Genomic DNA, 18,135 nt, shown 5'->3' on the forward strand with positions numbered 1-18,135 from the left:
AGCCATTTCTGAGCCCATTAACCCTCAACTGCACAGCTGTCTGCTTGGCTTGTGATTCTACTTTATTTCAGAAATAGCACTTTATAACAGTCTGTAGTCCCTGTCTTTTACAGTCCTCTAGGACACTTTTCCTGGACCCATTTCTTCACTTTAGTCTTGTTTTTTTTTTTTAAATGATCTTTTTATGAAAATGGTTGAGAGCAATAGACATTTTCCAAGACTTTGACTTTATGCTTGTTGGCTAGAGATACACAGGCTTCATGTTCCCCTCTACATTAACAGTGCGCAAAATATCTTGCATAATGGATAAAATTGTTCTTGAAAATGTTTTTAAGCTGAAACCTTTCAGCCGATCCATACCACAGTAGACGTCTAGATTGATGTGTGTGTTCACTGAATATTGCGTAACACGTGTCTAGAGTTTGTTCAGTGTACAATGCATCTATTCAATATGGCCACTTACGAAAGTGAGAACATAAGAGGTTGGGAAACAGTAGCTTTGTTTGTCTCGTACCTGTGGCATGTATATGTTGCCTCTACAAATTATTAATTGTATGTGTGCATGTGTGTGGCCAAGTCTGGTTGTTTGCCCTGTTCCTGTTTGCCCTCTGTCGAGGCGCCTGGTGTGTGTGAGGAATGTAACAAGCTGCTGTTAGGAAAAGCTGTTAGTTTTTGCTCGGAGTTCTGTAAGCATTGATTCAGTTAGTCAGTGTCGATTTTGCTTCATTCGGATAGTGTTAGAGAGACAAATCTGCTTTGGGAATTATGGGCTTTTATTGCCCACTTGGGACATTAATTTGGACATCCTCAGATGTTGTGACCAGATAGAATCTGATTTCATTGCGTTTTTTTTCTGTCAGGTGGAAAGGTATTCTAACCACGTTGGCGCAGAAGTAGACAAGATTGTCTGATGGATATGACCGTGGTCTGGAACTCGGGTTTGCCCGCTTTCTGGGTGACATTCAGCTGCCTCTCATGCCTGAGGCTGGCACTGCCACTCTATGCAGAGCTCAATTCCTCCCCAAAAGCACCTGCCACGGTTAAAGTCCCTCCACATATAATCTTTGTGATGGTGGACGATCAGGGCTACAGTGATGTGGGCTACCATGGCTCGGATATCCACACGCCGGTACTGGACCAGCTGGCAGCTGAAGGGGTGAAGCTGGAGAACTACTACGTCCAGCCAATCTGCTCACCCTCTCGTAGCCAGCTCATGACCGGAAGGTGAGTACAGTCCTGCCTATACAACCTGCCTCCATTTGGTTATTACTGCACAAATGTCATTAGTTTAGCATTTTATGGATTGGAGTCCTATTCTGCATTTTCATACAGAAAATATTCATATTTTCATTTTTCTTACCGCAGGGGTTGATATTTGAGGTGCTTTGATTCATTATTTGATTTATTTCCAAAGAATGGCAGAATAAACAAAACAATTACAGCTTCAGGGACAATATTAAGTTACCATAAAGCAGCAGAAACCCCCTTTCATTTCAAGTGATGTGCATATTTTTATATAATATATACAAGTTCTCTAGTCTCACTAAAACACTTCCTTGAATGTGGCAGGTATCAAATTCACACGGGCCTTCAGCACTCCATCATCCGCTCACGTCAGCCCGTGTGTCTGCCCCTCGACATGCCCACACTGCCTGAGAGGCTGCGTCAGGCTGGCTACAGCACCCACATGGTAGGAAAGTGGCACCTGGGCTTCTGCCGGCCTGAATGTCTGCCCACTAGCCGAGGCTTTCAGAGCTTTCTGGGTTCACTGACTGGTAGTGGAGACCATTTTAATTTCCAGAGCTGTGACGGAGCAGAGACCTGTGGCTTTGACCTGCACGATGGAGAACGACCTGCCTGGGAGTTGAGTGGGAACTACTCCACATGGCTGTATGCACAAAGGTGAGGATAAGCACTTTATCTGGCACAGCGGTGAGGATAAGCACTTTATCTGGCTTGTTTGTTTTTAAAGATTTAAAGTTTGCTTGTAGAATTATCTTGGAATAGAAATTCTTAGTGACTGGACCTGCATTATACTTTTTAAGATGAACCTAAGTCTTGAAGTCTATTTGGATTTTGGAATACAAGCATCACAAACAGTGACTATACTATAATAATCCTGCAAGAAAAACGCATCTCAAATAGCCATTGTTCTTTCTTTGTAATATATTTTTCTACTTGTATAATCTGCTAATGGGAAAACTGAGTGTACAAGACTCCCTAGATAATCGTATTATTGATAATTGTATTATTAGTGTCCATATATTCAATTATTTATTTAACCAGTGGCTAATCTGAACACTTTTCAGGGTGAAAAAAATCTTGAGGACACATGACCGACGAAAGCCTCTGTTCCTGTATGTGGCACTTCAGGCAGTTCACACTCCCTTACAGGCTCCTGCTCATCTCCTCCAGCGTTATGCTTCTCTTGGGAATTCACCACGGCGCCATTATGCCGCCATGCTGAGTGGTGTGGATGAGGCTGTGGGTGAGATTGTGGCAGAGATGCGTAATCGAGGCTACTACCACAACTCCGTACTCATCTACTCTTCAGATAATGGAGGCCAGCCTCTGTCAGGCGGCTGCAACTGGCCCCTACGTGGAGGAAAAGGTTCCTACTGGGAAGGAGGAGTGCGAGCAGTGGGCTTTGTTCACAGCCCTCTGCTGAAGATGAAGAGTAAGATCAGTCGTGCATTAATACATGTCTCAGATTGGTACCCATCATTGCTGTATCTGGCAGGATCTCCTGAGCCAGATCCTCAACGCTTAGATGGGTGTAATGTGTGGGGGGCCATCAGTCAGGGTCTACCTTGCCCTCGTACTGAAATCCTGTTTAACATCGACCCCGTTTCACGGAGGCATGGAGATAACGCTAGCAGGCTGTTGTTAGAAAACGGCTTTGGGATCTGGGACACTGGAGTGCGTGCAGCAATCCGAGTGGGTGACTGGAAGCTCCTGACAGGCAATGTGGGAAATGGAGACTGGTTCCCCCCACAGATCCTGCCTGGAGCCCCACAGCAGTGGCAGGACATGGAGAAGAGACAGGATCAGCGTGGGAAGTCTGTGTGGCTCTTCAACATCAGCGCTGACCCGTTTGAGAGGCGCGATCTGACACAAGCTAGGCCTGAGGTGGTCAAGCTTCTGCTCTCGAGGATTGCAGAGTATAACCGCACTGCCGTTCCTCCAAGAAACCCTCCAGATGATCCAATGGCTGACCCCCAACTCCATGGAGGAGTGTGGATGCCATGGCTAGCAAAGAAAGAAAGCGAGGGTGCTGACAGAAGAGATGGGGCAAATAAAAGCAATTGGAAGCTTAGATTCAAAACCTGCAAAGTGTGCAAACTGAGAGCTCTGTTTAGAAAGGTGGGAACACGTCTACAAAGAGCGGCATTGTACTTTTAGGCAAAACTTTTCCAAGCTGGCACTTGGCTCTTGCTTGGCCACTTGTTTTTCCAGTCACTGATGAAGTGTGTCTGTGTGTATCTAGATCACATGGATGTGTAAGAGTTTTTTCATGGCTTGATGCTTCATCCTCCTGCTGCTATACCTAGTCAGATCTAACATTAGAAAACCTGAAACTTGTACAGTTTATAAAAGCTAGACATGACATGAGCAGGCTATGAAAATGTCTTTTTTTCTTTCGTGATGATGTGATTGACTTAACCAACTTGGCTTCGGTTCATTATGTTAGTAGTTTGTACCGTTAAAGTGATGAAGAAGCAATCCTGCCCTGAGCTAAGACTTGGGTTGAAATGCACATTAAACCTCATGGGTCCAATACAAGCTTCTCATCACACAATAGATTACTGGAGGCTCCATCGTTGTTATTTTTTTTTCTTCTGAAAAGCAATTTTTCCAATTAAAGTCTTGCTTTTTTAATTAATAACAGAGTGCTATTATTGTAGAAGAATTTCCGCAGGAGAAAAATAAACAGTTAGTGGAATGTTTGGAGAGAGAAAGTCCAAAAACATCAGAATTCTTCTAAAGTTTTCTCTCCCACACTTTACATGCCTCGGCACTCAGCACTCCTCCTCACGCCTCTCTAATTCACCCTCCTTTTCTTTTGCTGTCTCTGACTGTAGGCTGATAAAGCCTACCTTAGCAGGAATAATGTCGAACCTATTGACTTTTTCTCCACTAACATCACCTTTTTCTTTCGGTTATGTGAGTAGATTGGGTCAGAAAAAGAGATATGAGCTGTGCTCTGTTACACAACAGTGAAAGAAGAGGAGGAGGATGGTGAAGATCTGCATGGCTGAGATGCTGCATGGCTACATATAAAACAGTTGAGCTTGTACTTCTCTTTATATGGAAATCATGAACCATTTTTATGCAGTTTATGTCCATGTCACTGAATTTAGGCATTGCATCTACTGGTATATTTTATACACCTGGTTCTAGGAAATTCTGGGAACAACATAAATGTAGTTTAAATAACGAGGTAAACTGAAACCAGGCTGCCCCCCCCCCCCCCCACACACACACACACGCACACGCACACACACACACACTTCTTTTTGTGACTTGGTTCCTAAAAGCACATACCTGTAAGAGGTCATGTGTGTGATGGGAAGCTTCTGCGATCCTGCACGAAGACGACCACGTCATGGTGCTGTAAACTGTGCAGCTGGCCTGTCTCCAGGCCGTCACCTTCTCTGACCTCAACACCTCATTAAATCCGATCGGTCATGCAGAAACGACGTAGAACTTTCACTCCAGACACTGGCGTTTTTTCATCTGGACTGGGATTATGATCCCCAAAATGAGGTGAAGAATAACAATGTGATTACTTGAAATACATGAGTGAAGACATTTATACTATAACTATTTATAACTATATAATATTCAATGCATCAATAATCATCAGTCCAACCATGCTTTTTTTATTTGTTAAATAAAATATCGTTCTTTCCAAATAAATATTTTTAAATTGCACATTCTTTCAGAATTGTGGTAAAGCTGACCATGCTAAAAGATGCTGAAAGAAATGTCAAAACATTTCAAATGCCAAAGACAAATAATAATATATTCTTAAATGATTATAACATTTAGATTTACTGCAGCCTGTTGTTAACCGTTTATTGTAGACAACTGTAATACATAGAAAATGAGCAGATCTGCTCAGTATAGCGTATGAGTGATACAATACACATTTTCCACTCAAACACTAATTTCTTTGTTCGAACAAAACGGACATTTACTCATTACAACTAGTTATGTTAATGACACTTCTGAGTTTAATGCATACAAATTGTCATTTAAAAAACAAAATCAATTTTTCCTCAGTCCCCAGGACCTCTTTGTTTTCTGTAACCATGTCCTTTTTCCTTGGGGATTTCATGCAAAATATCCTTTTGTCATCTGTTATCATAGGGACACAAAGAATTTCACCACAAAAGACAGATGGTTGCTCTCCTGGGCAAATCTGGTATTGGGTTATTCTCAGGTCCAAATGTGTCTACTGTTTTATTCATTTTATACATTTGTTCTAGTATTTACTGCAAAACAAACACCATAAAATCACTGAACATTTCAGTCTATGAATTTGACCCACACTGATGATCTGGGCCCAAACATTTTTACTGCAAAGAATTTCTCCTAGTGATACAATTGTTAGAAATGTGGGGTTTCCAATTACAATTAAAGAGAAGATACTAGGAGGAGAAGATACTAAAAGTTATTCACAAAGAATCTTGACCCTTAAAAGAGCTCATAAGGTCAAAAAGTGTTAGGAGTAGAGAGAGTTAGAGTTTCTTTAGCGGAGAAGTAAATGGCCGAAAGTTGAAGAGGGAGAAGAAATGTATTTCAAACAATATTTAATAATGATAGTAAGTTATTAAGGTGCTACAGATTAGATCGTGTAAGGATTATGATTTTAGAGATAACCTCTCCGACACAGCACATACGTAAATGCCATATACATACATACACACACGCAGTTGTGCTCAAAAGTTAGCTAAAAAGGAAATAATCCCTGTTCAAAGTTTGCATACCGTGTTGGAGATGTTTTCATTTGCATTACATTTATAACATGCAGATGTTAGCGGATCTATAGTATGATGGGTCACAAACGTAATCCCTACACGATGTTAACAAAGTGAAGGCTTATAATAGACCGTTTTTTATTGGACAACCAATCACAGTCTTCAAGGGAATGAGTCATACCTAGCACCGGGGTCAGCCCCGCCTCCACTGTAAGATAAAATTTGTTGTATTTTGCTTGCCGAGAGTTTAGAATCACTCTTAAGCTAAGAATCCTAGTTAGGCATTTTTAAGCCAAGTTAGGAGCTCTCTGAAATCGATCATTAAAATCTTTACGAATTCAGGCTCTGGTCTTGTAGACGCACGTCTGCCTGCACAAACTTAAGAATTTAAAGGATTGTGAAATTCTACATGGAGGAAGCACTTCAAGTGTGATTAGTGTTTTTTTTTTTTTTTTGTAAGTGGCTTGTAATTGCATTACTATCCTACTTCCATGAAAGCCACTGGTGAAGTTATGAGAACTGCATTTGCTTCACTTTACGTTGTGAATGAGTTTCATCAGTTGAATAGCAGCTTGAACCTCCTGACATCATCCCACTTCTCACTTCCTGTCCTCGCCTTCTTCTCTCCAACGCTGTTCTGTTCTCCTTATTGTATATCTGGATCTTTCACAATCCAATCCAAACCACTGCACAGTTCATCTATCTACTTGCTGCTCACATCATATCAAGTGTATTCTCCAGTCAACTTATTAAATAACTGATTGAGCACGGGTCGAATGTTAGGCAGGAAATCAAACTCGGTAATGAGATGCTTCGTGTGAAACGTGTTGGATTGCACTCCTACAGGTCAGTCCACAGAGACAGAGCATTCTGTATTTCCAACAGCATGAATCATCCTGGAATGCTTGTAGAATTTGGCACTTGTTCTGACTAGCCGCTCTTAATGCATTACTCTGAAAGCATTGTGTGCACATGAGAACTTAAAAAGCAGCTGCTGAGAGTGGCATTTACTTTACCTGGAAACAATGCAACACCAACAATACAATATACTATATAACAGGTAGAACATGGTTTTAAGCCACCATAAACACCAGCTAAAAACATTTTCAAGTCAACTTTTTACAATAGTAGCCAAATGCTGTCAATAAAACCTTTGCTCAGAACAAAAAATGTTTCCCTAAGCATTCAGGGCAACTAGGATAACCAACAATTCCAGCGTTCCGGTCTAGGCATGTTTAAGGATGTCCAATTTGGAGAAAACCGTTCATTAACCTAAGAAATGGCTTGCCTCTGTATTTTAAAGTATTTTCTTTGAAACAGGAGGTCATAGGAGTGACAGAATGTTGAAATCCCTGTCTGTTTTACGTAACACTCAAAAATGTTTGAGATACACCAAACTGCACCAGCGATAGCTAAGTAAACTAAGTATACTGTATCTGTAGGTTGTTGCATCCTAGGTAAGTGTTGCATTGAGGGTTCTCACGAGTACAAGAGTTTAACAAGTAAAAAAAAAATAGAAGATAACAGAGAAAGAAGAATGTAAGATGAAGAGAATAGTCAGGTTTATGTGAGTTCAGAGAAGTTATACAACAATGGAGAAATGTTTTAGCTGCCTTGTCATTACAGCTAAATCATCAAGAAAACCACAGAGCTGTAGTGCTTACCTGCTTACTGCCAACATAAGTTTCATGAGAGTCTTCTATTAGCTGTGGAGGATGAGTTCGTTGAGGATGGTATTAAATAATGAAATGTGTGTTTACATGTTCCGCCCATAGGCACCAGTCGTGATGAAGGGCGGTGAGATCCTTGCAAGGAGGCAACTGAGTGCCGGATAAAATATTAACTCTTACTAATGGAGAATCCAGGAACTATTTATATTTTTAAAGATTAATGTTCTTAATCAGTATGAGGTAGACACACATTCTAGCATTAAACAGGAATAAGTCTGCAATATGTTCATCTGTAGATAGCCGGTCACATCGGTTTAAATTTCAACCACATCATCTCCAACAATGGAGGCTCAGGAACACAGACGATGTTTGTTGTAAAGAGCAAGACCTACCCATGTGGGGATGGTGCATATACAAGCTTGAGAGCATTTAATTGGACAAAGAAGACTAGCACAGAATGATTTGTCAAAATGTTTGATCATTTTCCCAGAAATGACACATTATAATATATAAATGCAAATATCTCCATGTTTGTGTGTATTTAGCTGTACTATTCTATTGGGGCACGGTGGCTTGGTTGGGTCTGTGTGGTGTTTGTTCTCCTCGTGCCTCAGGGATTCCTCTCCCAGTCCAAAGACATGCTTTGTAAGCTGAGTGGCATCTTTAGAGTGAGAATGGATGAGAGTGCGTTATTGTGCCTTGTGATAGACTGGCATCCTGACCAGGGTATACCCTTCCTTGTGCCCAGAGTCTCCTGGGATAGGCTTCAGGTTCTCCACATGGTTAAGCAGTATAGAGAATGGATGGAAGGCTCATATTGTTGTCAAGAAGAATAAGGAACAGAAAGCTCAATTGAATTGACTGTTTTTTTGCTTGATTAAAACATACTTCTGCTTTAATTCAGGACTGTCCAGATCTGTCTGTAAAGGGCCTATGTGGCTGCAAGCTTGCATTCCATCTGAACTGCAGTCACACCCAATAAACAGAGTGATTTAAAAATAAGACAGGCGACTCTGTTTTAATAAATAGCTGGATACCATGACATGGTTGACTCCTTTGCTAGTAAAACTACATTTACAGTTCAGGTTAATTGTGCATAAAAAAGCAACTTCCTCTAACCAGCCATTTTATAGTGTACAAGACAAGTAGCTTCAAACCATAAAAATAAATCCTGTTTCACTTTAAGGTTGTAAATGCAGATGGGATACACAGTATAGCGTGTGAAGGCTGAAGTGTAATACTTTTGCAGTGAAATTGCAGAGTAGATGCTCTTTGGCAGGTAGCCATCCACCCTCTCTGAGCCCCCCTGCTGCCGAGCTTATGCAGAGAGGAGACTGTGGCCCATCCCAGCATGCATCTGCCCACGCTCTCACAACCCCCTGCTCCCTCCCACCCATCAGCCATGCACAGCTCCAAAACACAGAGTACACACAGTGCCATAGAAACACCGCTCACTGTTAATTAGGCTTCCAAGCGACATGAGAAAATATAGAGTGCTGCTGATGCACTCCAACCAAACTTTTACTTACAGGAACATCATCGAGTACAACTTAGTGTTTTCATAATTAGGATAAGTAATGCAATCTTCTGTTTATTTATCTATGTATCTATCTCTTTGCTTTTATATAAGCCTTTTCATTGTCTTAACTGTAGTAGATATTGCTGCTCTCCCATCGATTTTTATCTTTCCATCTTTCTATCTATCTGTCTGTCTGTCTGTCTGCATAACCAGTGTCATTACAACCAGAAACATCAATTGATTGCAAATAAAATATTAGCCTTTCAGCTTTCCATAAAGCATATTGATTACAATATGTGATTATATTGTTACTCGTATTACTTATATTACTCATATCTTGAAATGGATCAGCTTTTTCTGTAAACAAGGCACATAATAAAAGCTCAGTTTGTTCAACCTATAGCCCCATGGGACGTCCTCTTTTACAAGTAGGTCTTCTGCTGCAGCTCTCTCCATCTCCCTCTCCCTCTCTCTCCCTCCTGGGAAATGCTTCTTGCTTCCTTTAAATGCAGCTTCTGTTATTTAAAATGAACAGAAACTCAAGATTAAGGGCCGATGAGTATCTGCTCACAGATTGCAGCAGAATTTCCACTTAAATACCACTCAACTGTTACACAGCAAACCTGGCTTGGAATAAAATGCTTAAGAAACACCTTGCATCAGGGACAGCTTTGGGATTAGGAACATATTTCAGTAATGCTTTGTTGAATGCAGAAAATGTTTCGACAGATACAACTTAAACACAACATAATGCCCTGATAACGTCTTTTTTCCATCCGTTTATTTCTCCCATAAGAACAGTTATGTTAGATATCTAATATTATATCTAAATTATAGAATTTTGTATTCTATTAATGTTTATATTATTCTTTATAATTAACCTTTTGTTCTATGTTTTTGTTCTGGAACATGAGATGATGTCAATGGTTAAAAGTTCTATACAAATACATTTGAATTTAATTGAATTATGTGAAATATCCGAGGCCTGACTGTAGTGGCCTTTAAGACAAGTTGTATCCCATGATCCCATGACCGTGAAGTATTAAGTATGGAATATGATCAAGAGACCCAATGATTCTGTGTGGGTTTTCCCAGTTTTCTACTTTCTCCACAAAAACATGCCAGGGGTAGTTTCGCTCTGAATTACCCCGTGTGTGTTAGGAGGGTGGGGGTGGGTCGGGTGTTGTTTGGTGTCCCATTCAGAGTGTATTCCTGCTTTGTGCCCAGTGTTGCAGGGATGTGCTCCTGATATTCTGTAAACCTTATGAAGTGGACACTGAGGATGCACGAATGAACTAAATTGTTTTAATGAATTAAAACAAAAAATCTTATATGAATAGAATAGGCATAAGACTTGGAATAAAATGCTGCTAGAAAAAAAAAGAAAGAAAGAATATTAAAATTAATTCTAACCTGTAAATCACTTGTCAGTTCAAAACGTGGTGAAATAAAATAAAGCAAAACTGTTCTATAGTCATGAACCCCTGAAAAGATACTAGGATGCTTATTACACAATAAGCTCCATCAGAAATCTAATTCCCAGTGTGGTTGTTGAAAAAGGGCCATTATGCATTATAACTGCACCTCTGTTCTCGTTTTCAGGTTCAAATCTCGCGTGAATTCATTCACAACCAACGTTACACGGACCTACTAGAGTGTCTTTTTTTTCCTACCCGTTTTCTGAAAATTCCGAATACTGTGTTATGATTCGACGGCGTTATGTTTAGACGGTAAGTACGGTCAGAGCTTGAATTCGGATTGGCTAAGTAGGCAGCGGTCTTTGTCGGAACTAGCCAATCATAGCGTAGGGGGAGGGATTTTCTGGTATACGGGTGGGAAAAGAAAAAACGCTGTATGTGAGTGTGTGTGAGAGAGAATCGGCTCCAGAAACCCAAGCAAGCAAGCGAGTGAGGCGGTCACCGAGACGTGAGATAGGGAGAGGGGCGATCTATCAGTACAACATGGCTACAATTCCAACCTCGACGAGGTTTACGGACGAATACCAGCTTTATGAAGAGCTCGGAAAGTAAGCAAGACGCTTTTATTAGCGTTAAACGTCTTGGTGTAACGTTACTTCGGTTCACCTGTCAAAATCTGCACACCGATAACATACGGCGTTGTTAATGAGTAAAAAAGTCTGGGATTATATCTATAAAATACCGTTTATATGTGTATATAATGTCACAGAACGGTGTTAGCTCGAGTGTGCCGTTAGGAGCTGCAACACAAACCGCCGTTTAAATTCTCCTCAGATGACTCGTTAGCATGAAGCTAAAGCCGTTTTCTGTTGTGTAACACGTCGATATGACCTGCTGCGGAGTCGTGCTGGTGTTTGTGTGTTTTTTCTCTTTCTCTCATTTATTATTAGCGGGAGGTTTCTGTACCGAGGAGATATGAGGGTTTGTGCAGATAAAGCTAAAGCTAAGTTAGCCATAAAGCGGAAAACGTTATGAGCTCGTGCTGCTGCAGTTAGGAGTCAAGTGTGTGGTCTCAGACACTCTTAATGTCTGATACGGAAATGTGTCGACTTATAGAAAACATTGTGGTTTTCATGCCTTCTTTAACATGCATGTGGAATATGTCTATATGGGGGGAAAATATACACATACACACATATATATATATATATATATATATATATATATATATATATATTTATTTTTATTTGTGTTTTTGTGTATGTATATATATATGTGTGTGTGTGTGTATGTATATGTAAATATGAATGCAGTAGGGGTACTAAACTGCTGCCCACTCAGCATGGCCTCCTCCATCTCTGCATTCATTTCAGTGAGTATCAGTGCACTGGTCAGATCTGCATGGCTTTTCCTACACACTTCATTCTGCTCCCCAAATGTTCAGCTGTGTCTATAGAGTACAGACTAGAACAGCGTTCAGGTGTCTACAGGGGCGAGGGATTGTGTCGTGTCTGTGTCACTCCACAAATCAGAGCCTTGGGGTTCCATTTATTCTTGAGTTCTTGTCGTTTTTAGCTGATTTTAATGGGTTTAATTAACCAAACCTCCATGATTCAGAAACTTGAAGCAGGACTTTAAATAATGTCACGTTGGACCTACAGTGTTCTTTCACTGGAAGGTTCTGAAATTACTAAATGATGAGCTGATTATTGAATTAGTTTATTATTAAGGTTGTGTTCTCGGTCCCTAAAATTTGTTTTGCGAAAAATAACACGCTTGTGGAATATATGAGCCGATAAGTCCTAAAATACACAGAACTATAAATAAATAGATCTGTTTGTTTATTTCTCTTGTGTGTGTGTGTATATATAAAATATACAGTCCCTATTGATGGAATTGTCAGTGCAAGAGATGATGGATCGGAATTTCAGAATTATTTTCCAGATATTTGCTTTACAGCTAATAATAAAAGGTGTTAAACACCTTTTATTGCCACTTTTACTGTCAGATTACCTGATTTTAGTGACAAAAGTATTGGAACACACGGGCTTGAAGATAATAACACTTGATTTGGTTCTATATCCCCTGCTTGCATTAACTGCATCGTTCTGGTGATTTACTCACTTCAAACTGCTGCATTATTATTTTGTGATAGGTTTCCGGGCTTGTACCGTCGCTTTTTTTCAATTGTTGTTTGCTTTTGCAAGTCTCTTCCATTGGTCTCGTCTTCAGGAGGTGAAACGTCTTAGGGTCTGATGATTGATTTGGACAGTCTAAAACCTACGTTTTCCTTTGTTTTGTTGGCAGTGTGTTATAGGGCTTGCTAAAGTTACTCTTAATTAGACTGGATAAATTTCTCATCTTGAGGCCACACATCAATAAAGATTAGTGACACTAACAGCCCTGACACTGCCCCCACTGTGATTGACAGATAAGCTCATATGTTTTTGACCTGCCCTTTGCAGGTTGTCGATGATGTCACTGACTGTTATTTTTGGTTTTTCTTCACAGCTTTCACAATGTGTCTGTCATTAACTGCTGCTCTTTTCCTTTAGCTGAATTGTTCCATGCCTATTGGCTAGGACCAGTGCTTGTGTACTGACTTTGAACGATTTTATCCTCTTGTCTCGGCTTTAAATTGCCTCACTTTTCTCCCATATGCATCTTTCTGGTCTTCACGTTGGTTTATCCTATTCCGTCATCTCATGCTAAAGCAAAACAAAATAGACATTCTGTGTTTCTTAAACAGTCACAAGGCAAACCTGGCAGAAAGAAACACTTATCCATCACATGTTCCATTATTTCTGAATGACTTAAAAATGTGGGTTTATCCAAAAGGTGCCATGTTCTTCTTTTGTTTCTTTTGTCTTCAGGGTGTAGCAAAAATGTGACGAACCGGCCTTTCTGTTTCAATACTTTCAGAGGGGACTGTATAGAAATTATATATATTTATGTATCTAAATCGAGTAATGATATTTGTTAATGAAACAGTCAGCAATGAGCTGCTATAATGAGCTTTTCCTCACTAATATAGGGCTGCGTGATATGAAATCATATTGATATCGTGATCCATTATGTTGCTCATTTGCACTAGAAGCTTAAGTGCAGCTGTTGGGACCATCAATAATCCTTTATTCAGAGCGGTTGCAGAATGCCTTCTTGAATTTTTCACTCAAGGATATTTGTAATTGACGCTCTAACCGAGCTGATTGCCTTAGACTTTTTGATGCCAAGTTCTCAAGGACCTTTGGTCTAAAATTTAAAACCACAGTCTTTCAGTTTTTGAGAACGGTCCGCTGACGGGCAGCTCGCACCAGTACACGTTGATGAGTAAATATCATGCTCCTGTTGACCGTCAAAAGGAAGTTTAACAAAGCAAACGTTAGCGAATACTTGCACCAACCAATACTCGTCCACACTGATCATAGGAGGATGAAGCAGAAGCTAGTTGTCAATACCAGCTGTCAATCATATCAGTCGGCACACATTGAAAACTCTGTTAAAATCCAGTGTTAAAAAAAAATCGATAAGAGCCTCGGTTCTGCGCATTCTTCCTGCATGTGCAGATGGAACAAATATTTCACCTTATATCGATCTCTTTCTGCAAACATGTCTACTATGTACTCTTCCTGCAAGGTACCAGAAGGTGCAGAAACCACATGACAAACTGTCTTTAGCATAATTTTTTTTGTCATATGATCAGTGCAGGATTTCACAGAGCTGCAGCACATCACGTTTCGGCCTCACAGCTCAAGTCCTGATTGCAAAGTAAAAACAAATATTTCTTCAGTTTCCTTTTGTCTCCCAAACTCTGTTGAAAATGCCTCCTCCATGGTCTCTTCCCATCTTGATCAGTGTTCTTGGGATAGACTGCGGATCCACCCGTGACCCATTGACCCATAGCAAGATGAATGAATGTTAAAAGCAAGATCTCTGTTATGTGATCACAAAAAGTTAATATAAAATCCTATTTTACTCTATTGTTCTCGGTTGGAGGAAGAAAACAAAAACATGTTCCACATTGGATTTTTGCTCTCTTGATCGGATTTCTATCCATTCTACAGAGAACAGGACTATTGTCCATGATAGAGAGAGACGAGACAAAATGCTGGCATAATATATTAATTCATATATCTTAGGTGCATTTTTCAAATTAGTATTATGGTTTGTTATGACCAGCCTGTCTAAACTCCTCTAAAAAGATCATCCTGCAGGCTACAATGCCAGAACTCTATGTAACACTAAGTGGTTTTGAACATTACCTGAAGGTAACGTTAGTGACTGATGATGATGATGATGATATACTGTGTTAAATATTCCAGGTTGTTAATCAGAGATCCTACTCGATTGTAAGTGCCACACGTTTTGATGCAACTGTTTCTCGTTTAAAAACAGGGGTGCCTTTTCTGTCGTCCGGCGATGTGTGAAGAAATCAACCGGGCAGGAATATGCTGCTAAAATTATCAACACAAAGAAGCTGACGGCGAGAGGTAAGGCGCACCACTTCTAATATCTTGTCCTTATCGTCCTCGACTGCGTTTTTCATGTGTCGTGTTTTCAGAAAACCCGAAGTGTTGCACTGAATTGTTCTTATTATTAATTGTTTTATTTTTTTGGATGATGCAGCATCAGCAGCTCACATCTAGACTGTAACCTTCTCACAGTGTGGTCTCCACTTCCAGCCACAGGCATTTTCCAAAGAGCTGTTTCTACCATTTTACACTACGAGGGGTAGCCAGCTACTTTTCTGTTAGCTAGCAATTCCTGATTGAATATATTATACAGTACGTAAGAGTCTTTGTCTTTAACGCTGTCTTTAAAGATGACCGTTCTAATGTGTGTATTTCTCACACAGCTATACTTTAGTTACTAGGGTGAAGCGAGAGTGGGGTGGGTGGGTGATTGAACCTGGTGTTTATATACACACAGTTTTCTGTTAACAGATTGTTCTTGTCTGAAACAGTGGCAGTGGTAAATCCAGAGACCTGAACATTTTTTTTCTAGGTGTTGGGTAATAAACAAATGTCTTTCTCCATCGTCATTGTGCCGTGCCTTTGTGGTGTGCTGTATAGTAGAAACTTGTCTGATGAAAATGACAACTCGCGCTGTTACTTTTTAGGCTTGCGGCCATCCGGCGTGCTCCCATGACTGATCAGTTACTTCTGTCTGTGTCAGATCGTACTTGAACACCGTCCAATACGGTGTTCCATGTGAGCAATTGGTTTTAACCTAGAGAAACCTCGTAAGGAACCTGTTTTGTTTGTTTTTGTTGCTTTGACTTCTTAAGGAAGTCATCACCCACAGCAGCACTTGTAACATACGTTCAGGCATCTGGCTCAGCCAGATAAACATTAGCGCATGCTCCATTAGCATTATTTACATAGATAGCAACTTTTGTATTTAACACAGATATAGGATGGGGCAGTGGTTAATTCTCTGGGTTGTTGATCATAAGGTCAGGGGTCAGTCCTCGGCACCACAGAGCTGCCACCGCTGGGCTCTTGAGCAAGGGCCTTAACCCTCTCTGCTCCAGGCGCCCTGCATCACTGCTGACCCTGTGCTCTGACCCAACCTCCAAAGCTGGGATATGCGGAGAAAGAACTTCACTTCACTGTACCGTATATGTTTTCTTCTGGAAAGCGCTTTATTTTATAGTGTTATATTGAGAGCATAACAAATTACACCAGTACCTTCAATGCCAGTCGACCGTCAAGCGGAAATGTTTGTTCGAATGCCGAACTTTGCTTCTGCTTATCACTGACTGATGTAATCCTGGGTTGATTTACTTTAACAGACATTTCCTGGTTGGTAAATTCATCTTTATTTATTTTCAGGGCAGTTACTACAGGGCTACAGGATTGATTTCTCTTAAAGCATTCTGTCTGATTAAGGACTAACGCTTAACCAGAGTATTCTTAATGAAAGCCATTGATCACCAGATCAGTCATTTACTCTTTCTTTATTCATGTTCCTCTCTTTAACTGCAAAGTCATTCCACATTGAAGACATTACTGCTACAGTGTGGGCAGAGGGGTCTAAGTACTCATTACAGTGTTGGAAACATTACACATAGTGTGAGACTGGCCTAATTAATACTGAGTACATCATGGTGTCCTTTTGATCAAGTAACAAGTTGTTTTTTTTTATCCTCATTGTTTCATCCTGCTACAAGTCTAGTCAGCCTTCAGTGTCGACCATATCATCAGGGCTAATTAAGCTCCTAGTGATGAAGGATTGGATACATGAGCCTTCTGCTCTGGCACAGGAAAAACAAAAGCCACAGATCTATTTCTGGAAAGTGGACACTCCGTGTACCTGACCCTCAGGATATCAAGTTGATGATGTATTGTTTTGCACATGACCCTAAATTACAATATTAGAATATGCAGCAATCTACAATTTTGTTTCTTTCCCATGTGTTCATATTGTATCTTCAGTAATACACAAGAATATACACATCTTAAATATCCCAACTAAGATTTAGCTGATATTGGTCTCATAGAGAAGCATAGAGTTAAAAGACGTTCGTATGTCTTTCATAAGAGTGTCATCTGTTTGAGGAACTTGCAGTCCAAAGCCGTCTTCATTGTTTCTAAGTGGTAAGCCCATGTTATGTTTTAGCAACGGTGGTTAAGATGCTGAACTTCTCACCAGAACGTTATGAATTCAAATACCAGGACCACCAAACTACCCCTGTTGGGCCATTGACCAAGGCGATTTACCCTCAGCCGCTCTGTTGTATAAATGAGATCAATTTAAGTCGCTCTGGATAAAAGTATAATGGTTTAACCGTATTTCTTTTCTCAACCAGCCACATCTTTTCAAAATGCTGCTTTGCTAAATTCCAGAAAAAAAAAATTGAACCCACTCAGAGGACAGCGCTATCTGCCCTCTTCTGCATGCACGAGCTCACATACGCTCACAACTGGCTGTAGCGGAGTATACAGTATACCATCCTGCCCTTGGCTACTGGCTTTGTAGACCTGTGGGATTGTCGAGATTTGAACTCGTTATCTCCTGACGCGATCTTATTTTACATTTTATCTCATCATGTCGGTTTTTCCAGTTCTCACTTAAAGGATTATGCAGTGGTATAGCTACACCAGTGCTAAAGTGGTCAGGATCTAACCTTGTCATGCAGAGATGAAATCAGGGATCCCTCACAGTGAGGGAATCAATATCATTCTAAGCCTTTTTTTTTTTTTTTTTTTTTTTTGCTGTCAGATTTGCTCACTTTATTCTATGTGTCTTTCTTGTGAAGGCGACAAAACCTCTGCCTGTTTTGTGAATAATGACCTGATCGATTATAGAGTTGTTCAGCATGGTAAAGAATTGCTTGAGTTTAACACTTCCTTTATTCACTATACACTTATCTGGGGTTATGTAAGCATTCTGTCATAATTTTAGCTACAGGGATGTCACAAGTAACATGTTAATTCATGTTAATTAGCTGCTACACAACAGTTGGACTCTGGAATTGCATAGTTGTGTGTGTGTGTTTTTAACCTTTCATTAAAAACAGCTAACTGACGTCAGTAACGGAG

The 18,135-nt window shown here is 40.3% G+C and overlaps 2 protein-coding genes across 4 annotated transcripts in view; both read left to right on the forward strand.

Moving 5' to 3' along the window:
- Positions 1-651: 651 nt before the first annotated feature.
- si:dkey-174i8.1 (arylsulfatase I) lies at positions 652-4,311 on the forward strand. The gene is made up of 3 exons (XM_060871439.1): positions 652-1,224; positions 1,570-1,902; positions 2,310-4,311. Exons 1-3 carry the CDS (start codon positions 911-913, stop codon positions 3,400-3,402), a joined length of 1,740 nt encoding a protein of 579 aa, XP_060727422.1. The 5' UTR covers positions 652-910; the 3' UTR covers positions 3,403-4,311.
- Positions 4,312-11,035: 6,724 nt separating this feature from the next.
- The window catches only part of camk2g2 (calcium/calmodulin-dependent protein kinase (CaM kinase) II gamma 2), a 61,649-nt gene continuing 54,549 nt past the window's right edge, over positions 11,036-18,135 (forward strand). For all 3 annotated transcript variants that reach the window (XM_060872826.1, XM_060872827.1, XM_060872828.1), the window contains exons 1-2: positions 11,036-11,199; positions 14,987-15,081. In XM_060872826.1, coding sequence (XP_060728809.1) covers positions 11,135-11,199; positions 14,987-15,081 — 160 coding nt within the window. In that variant the 5' untranslated portion in view covers positions 11,036-11,134. The remainder of the gene's footprint in view (positions 11,200-14,986; positions 15,082-18,135) is intronic.

The sequence above is a fragment of the Tachysurus vachellii genome, chromosome 6, assembly GCF_030014155.1.
Source record: "Tachysurus vachellii isolate PV-2020 chromosome 6, HZAU_Pvac_v1, whole genome shotgun sequence".
Lineage (NCBI taxonomy): Eukaryota > Metazoa > Chordata > Actinopteri > Siluriformes > Bagridae > Tachysurus > Tachysurus vachellii.

What these genes read in the sequence shown, in the direction of transcription:
- si:dkey-174i8.1 (XM_060871439.1), top strand. Translation starts at nt 911, where the DNA reads ATGGATATGACCGTGGTCTGGAACTCGGGTTTGCCCGCTTTCTGGGTG. An exon ending in AGCCAGCTCATGACCGGAAG is followed by an intron (nt 1,225 to 1,569) that starts GTGAGTACAGTC and finishes TGAATGTGGCAG; the next exon opens with GTATCAAATTCACACGGGCC. An exon ending in ACATGGCTGTATGCACAAAG is followed by an intron (nt 1,903 to 2,309) that starts GTGAGGATAAGC and finishes AACACTTTTCAG; the next exon opens with GGTGAAAAAAATCTTGAGGA.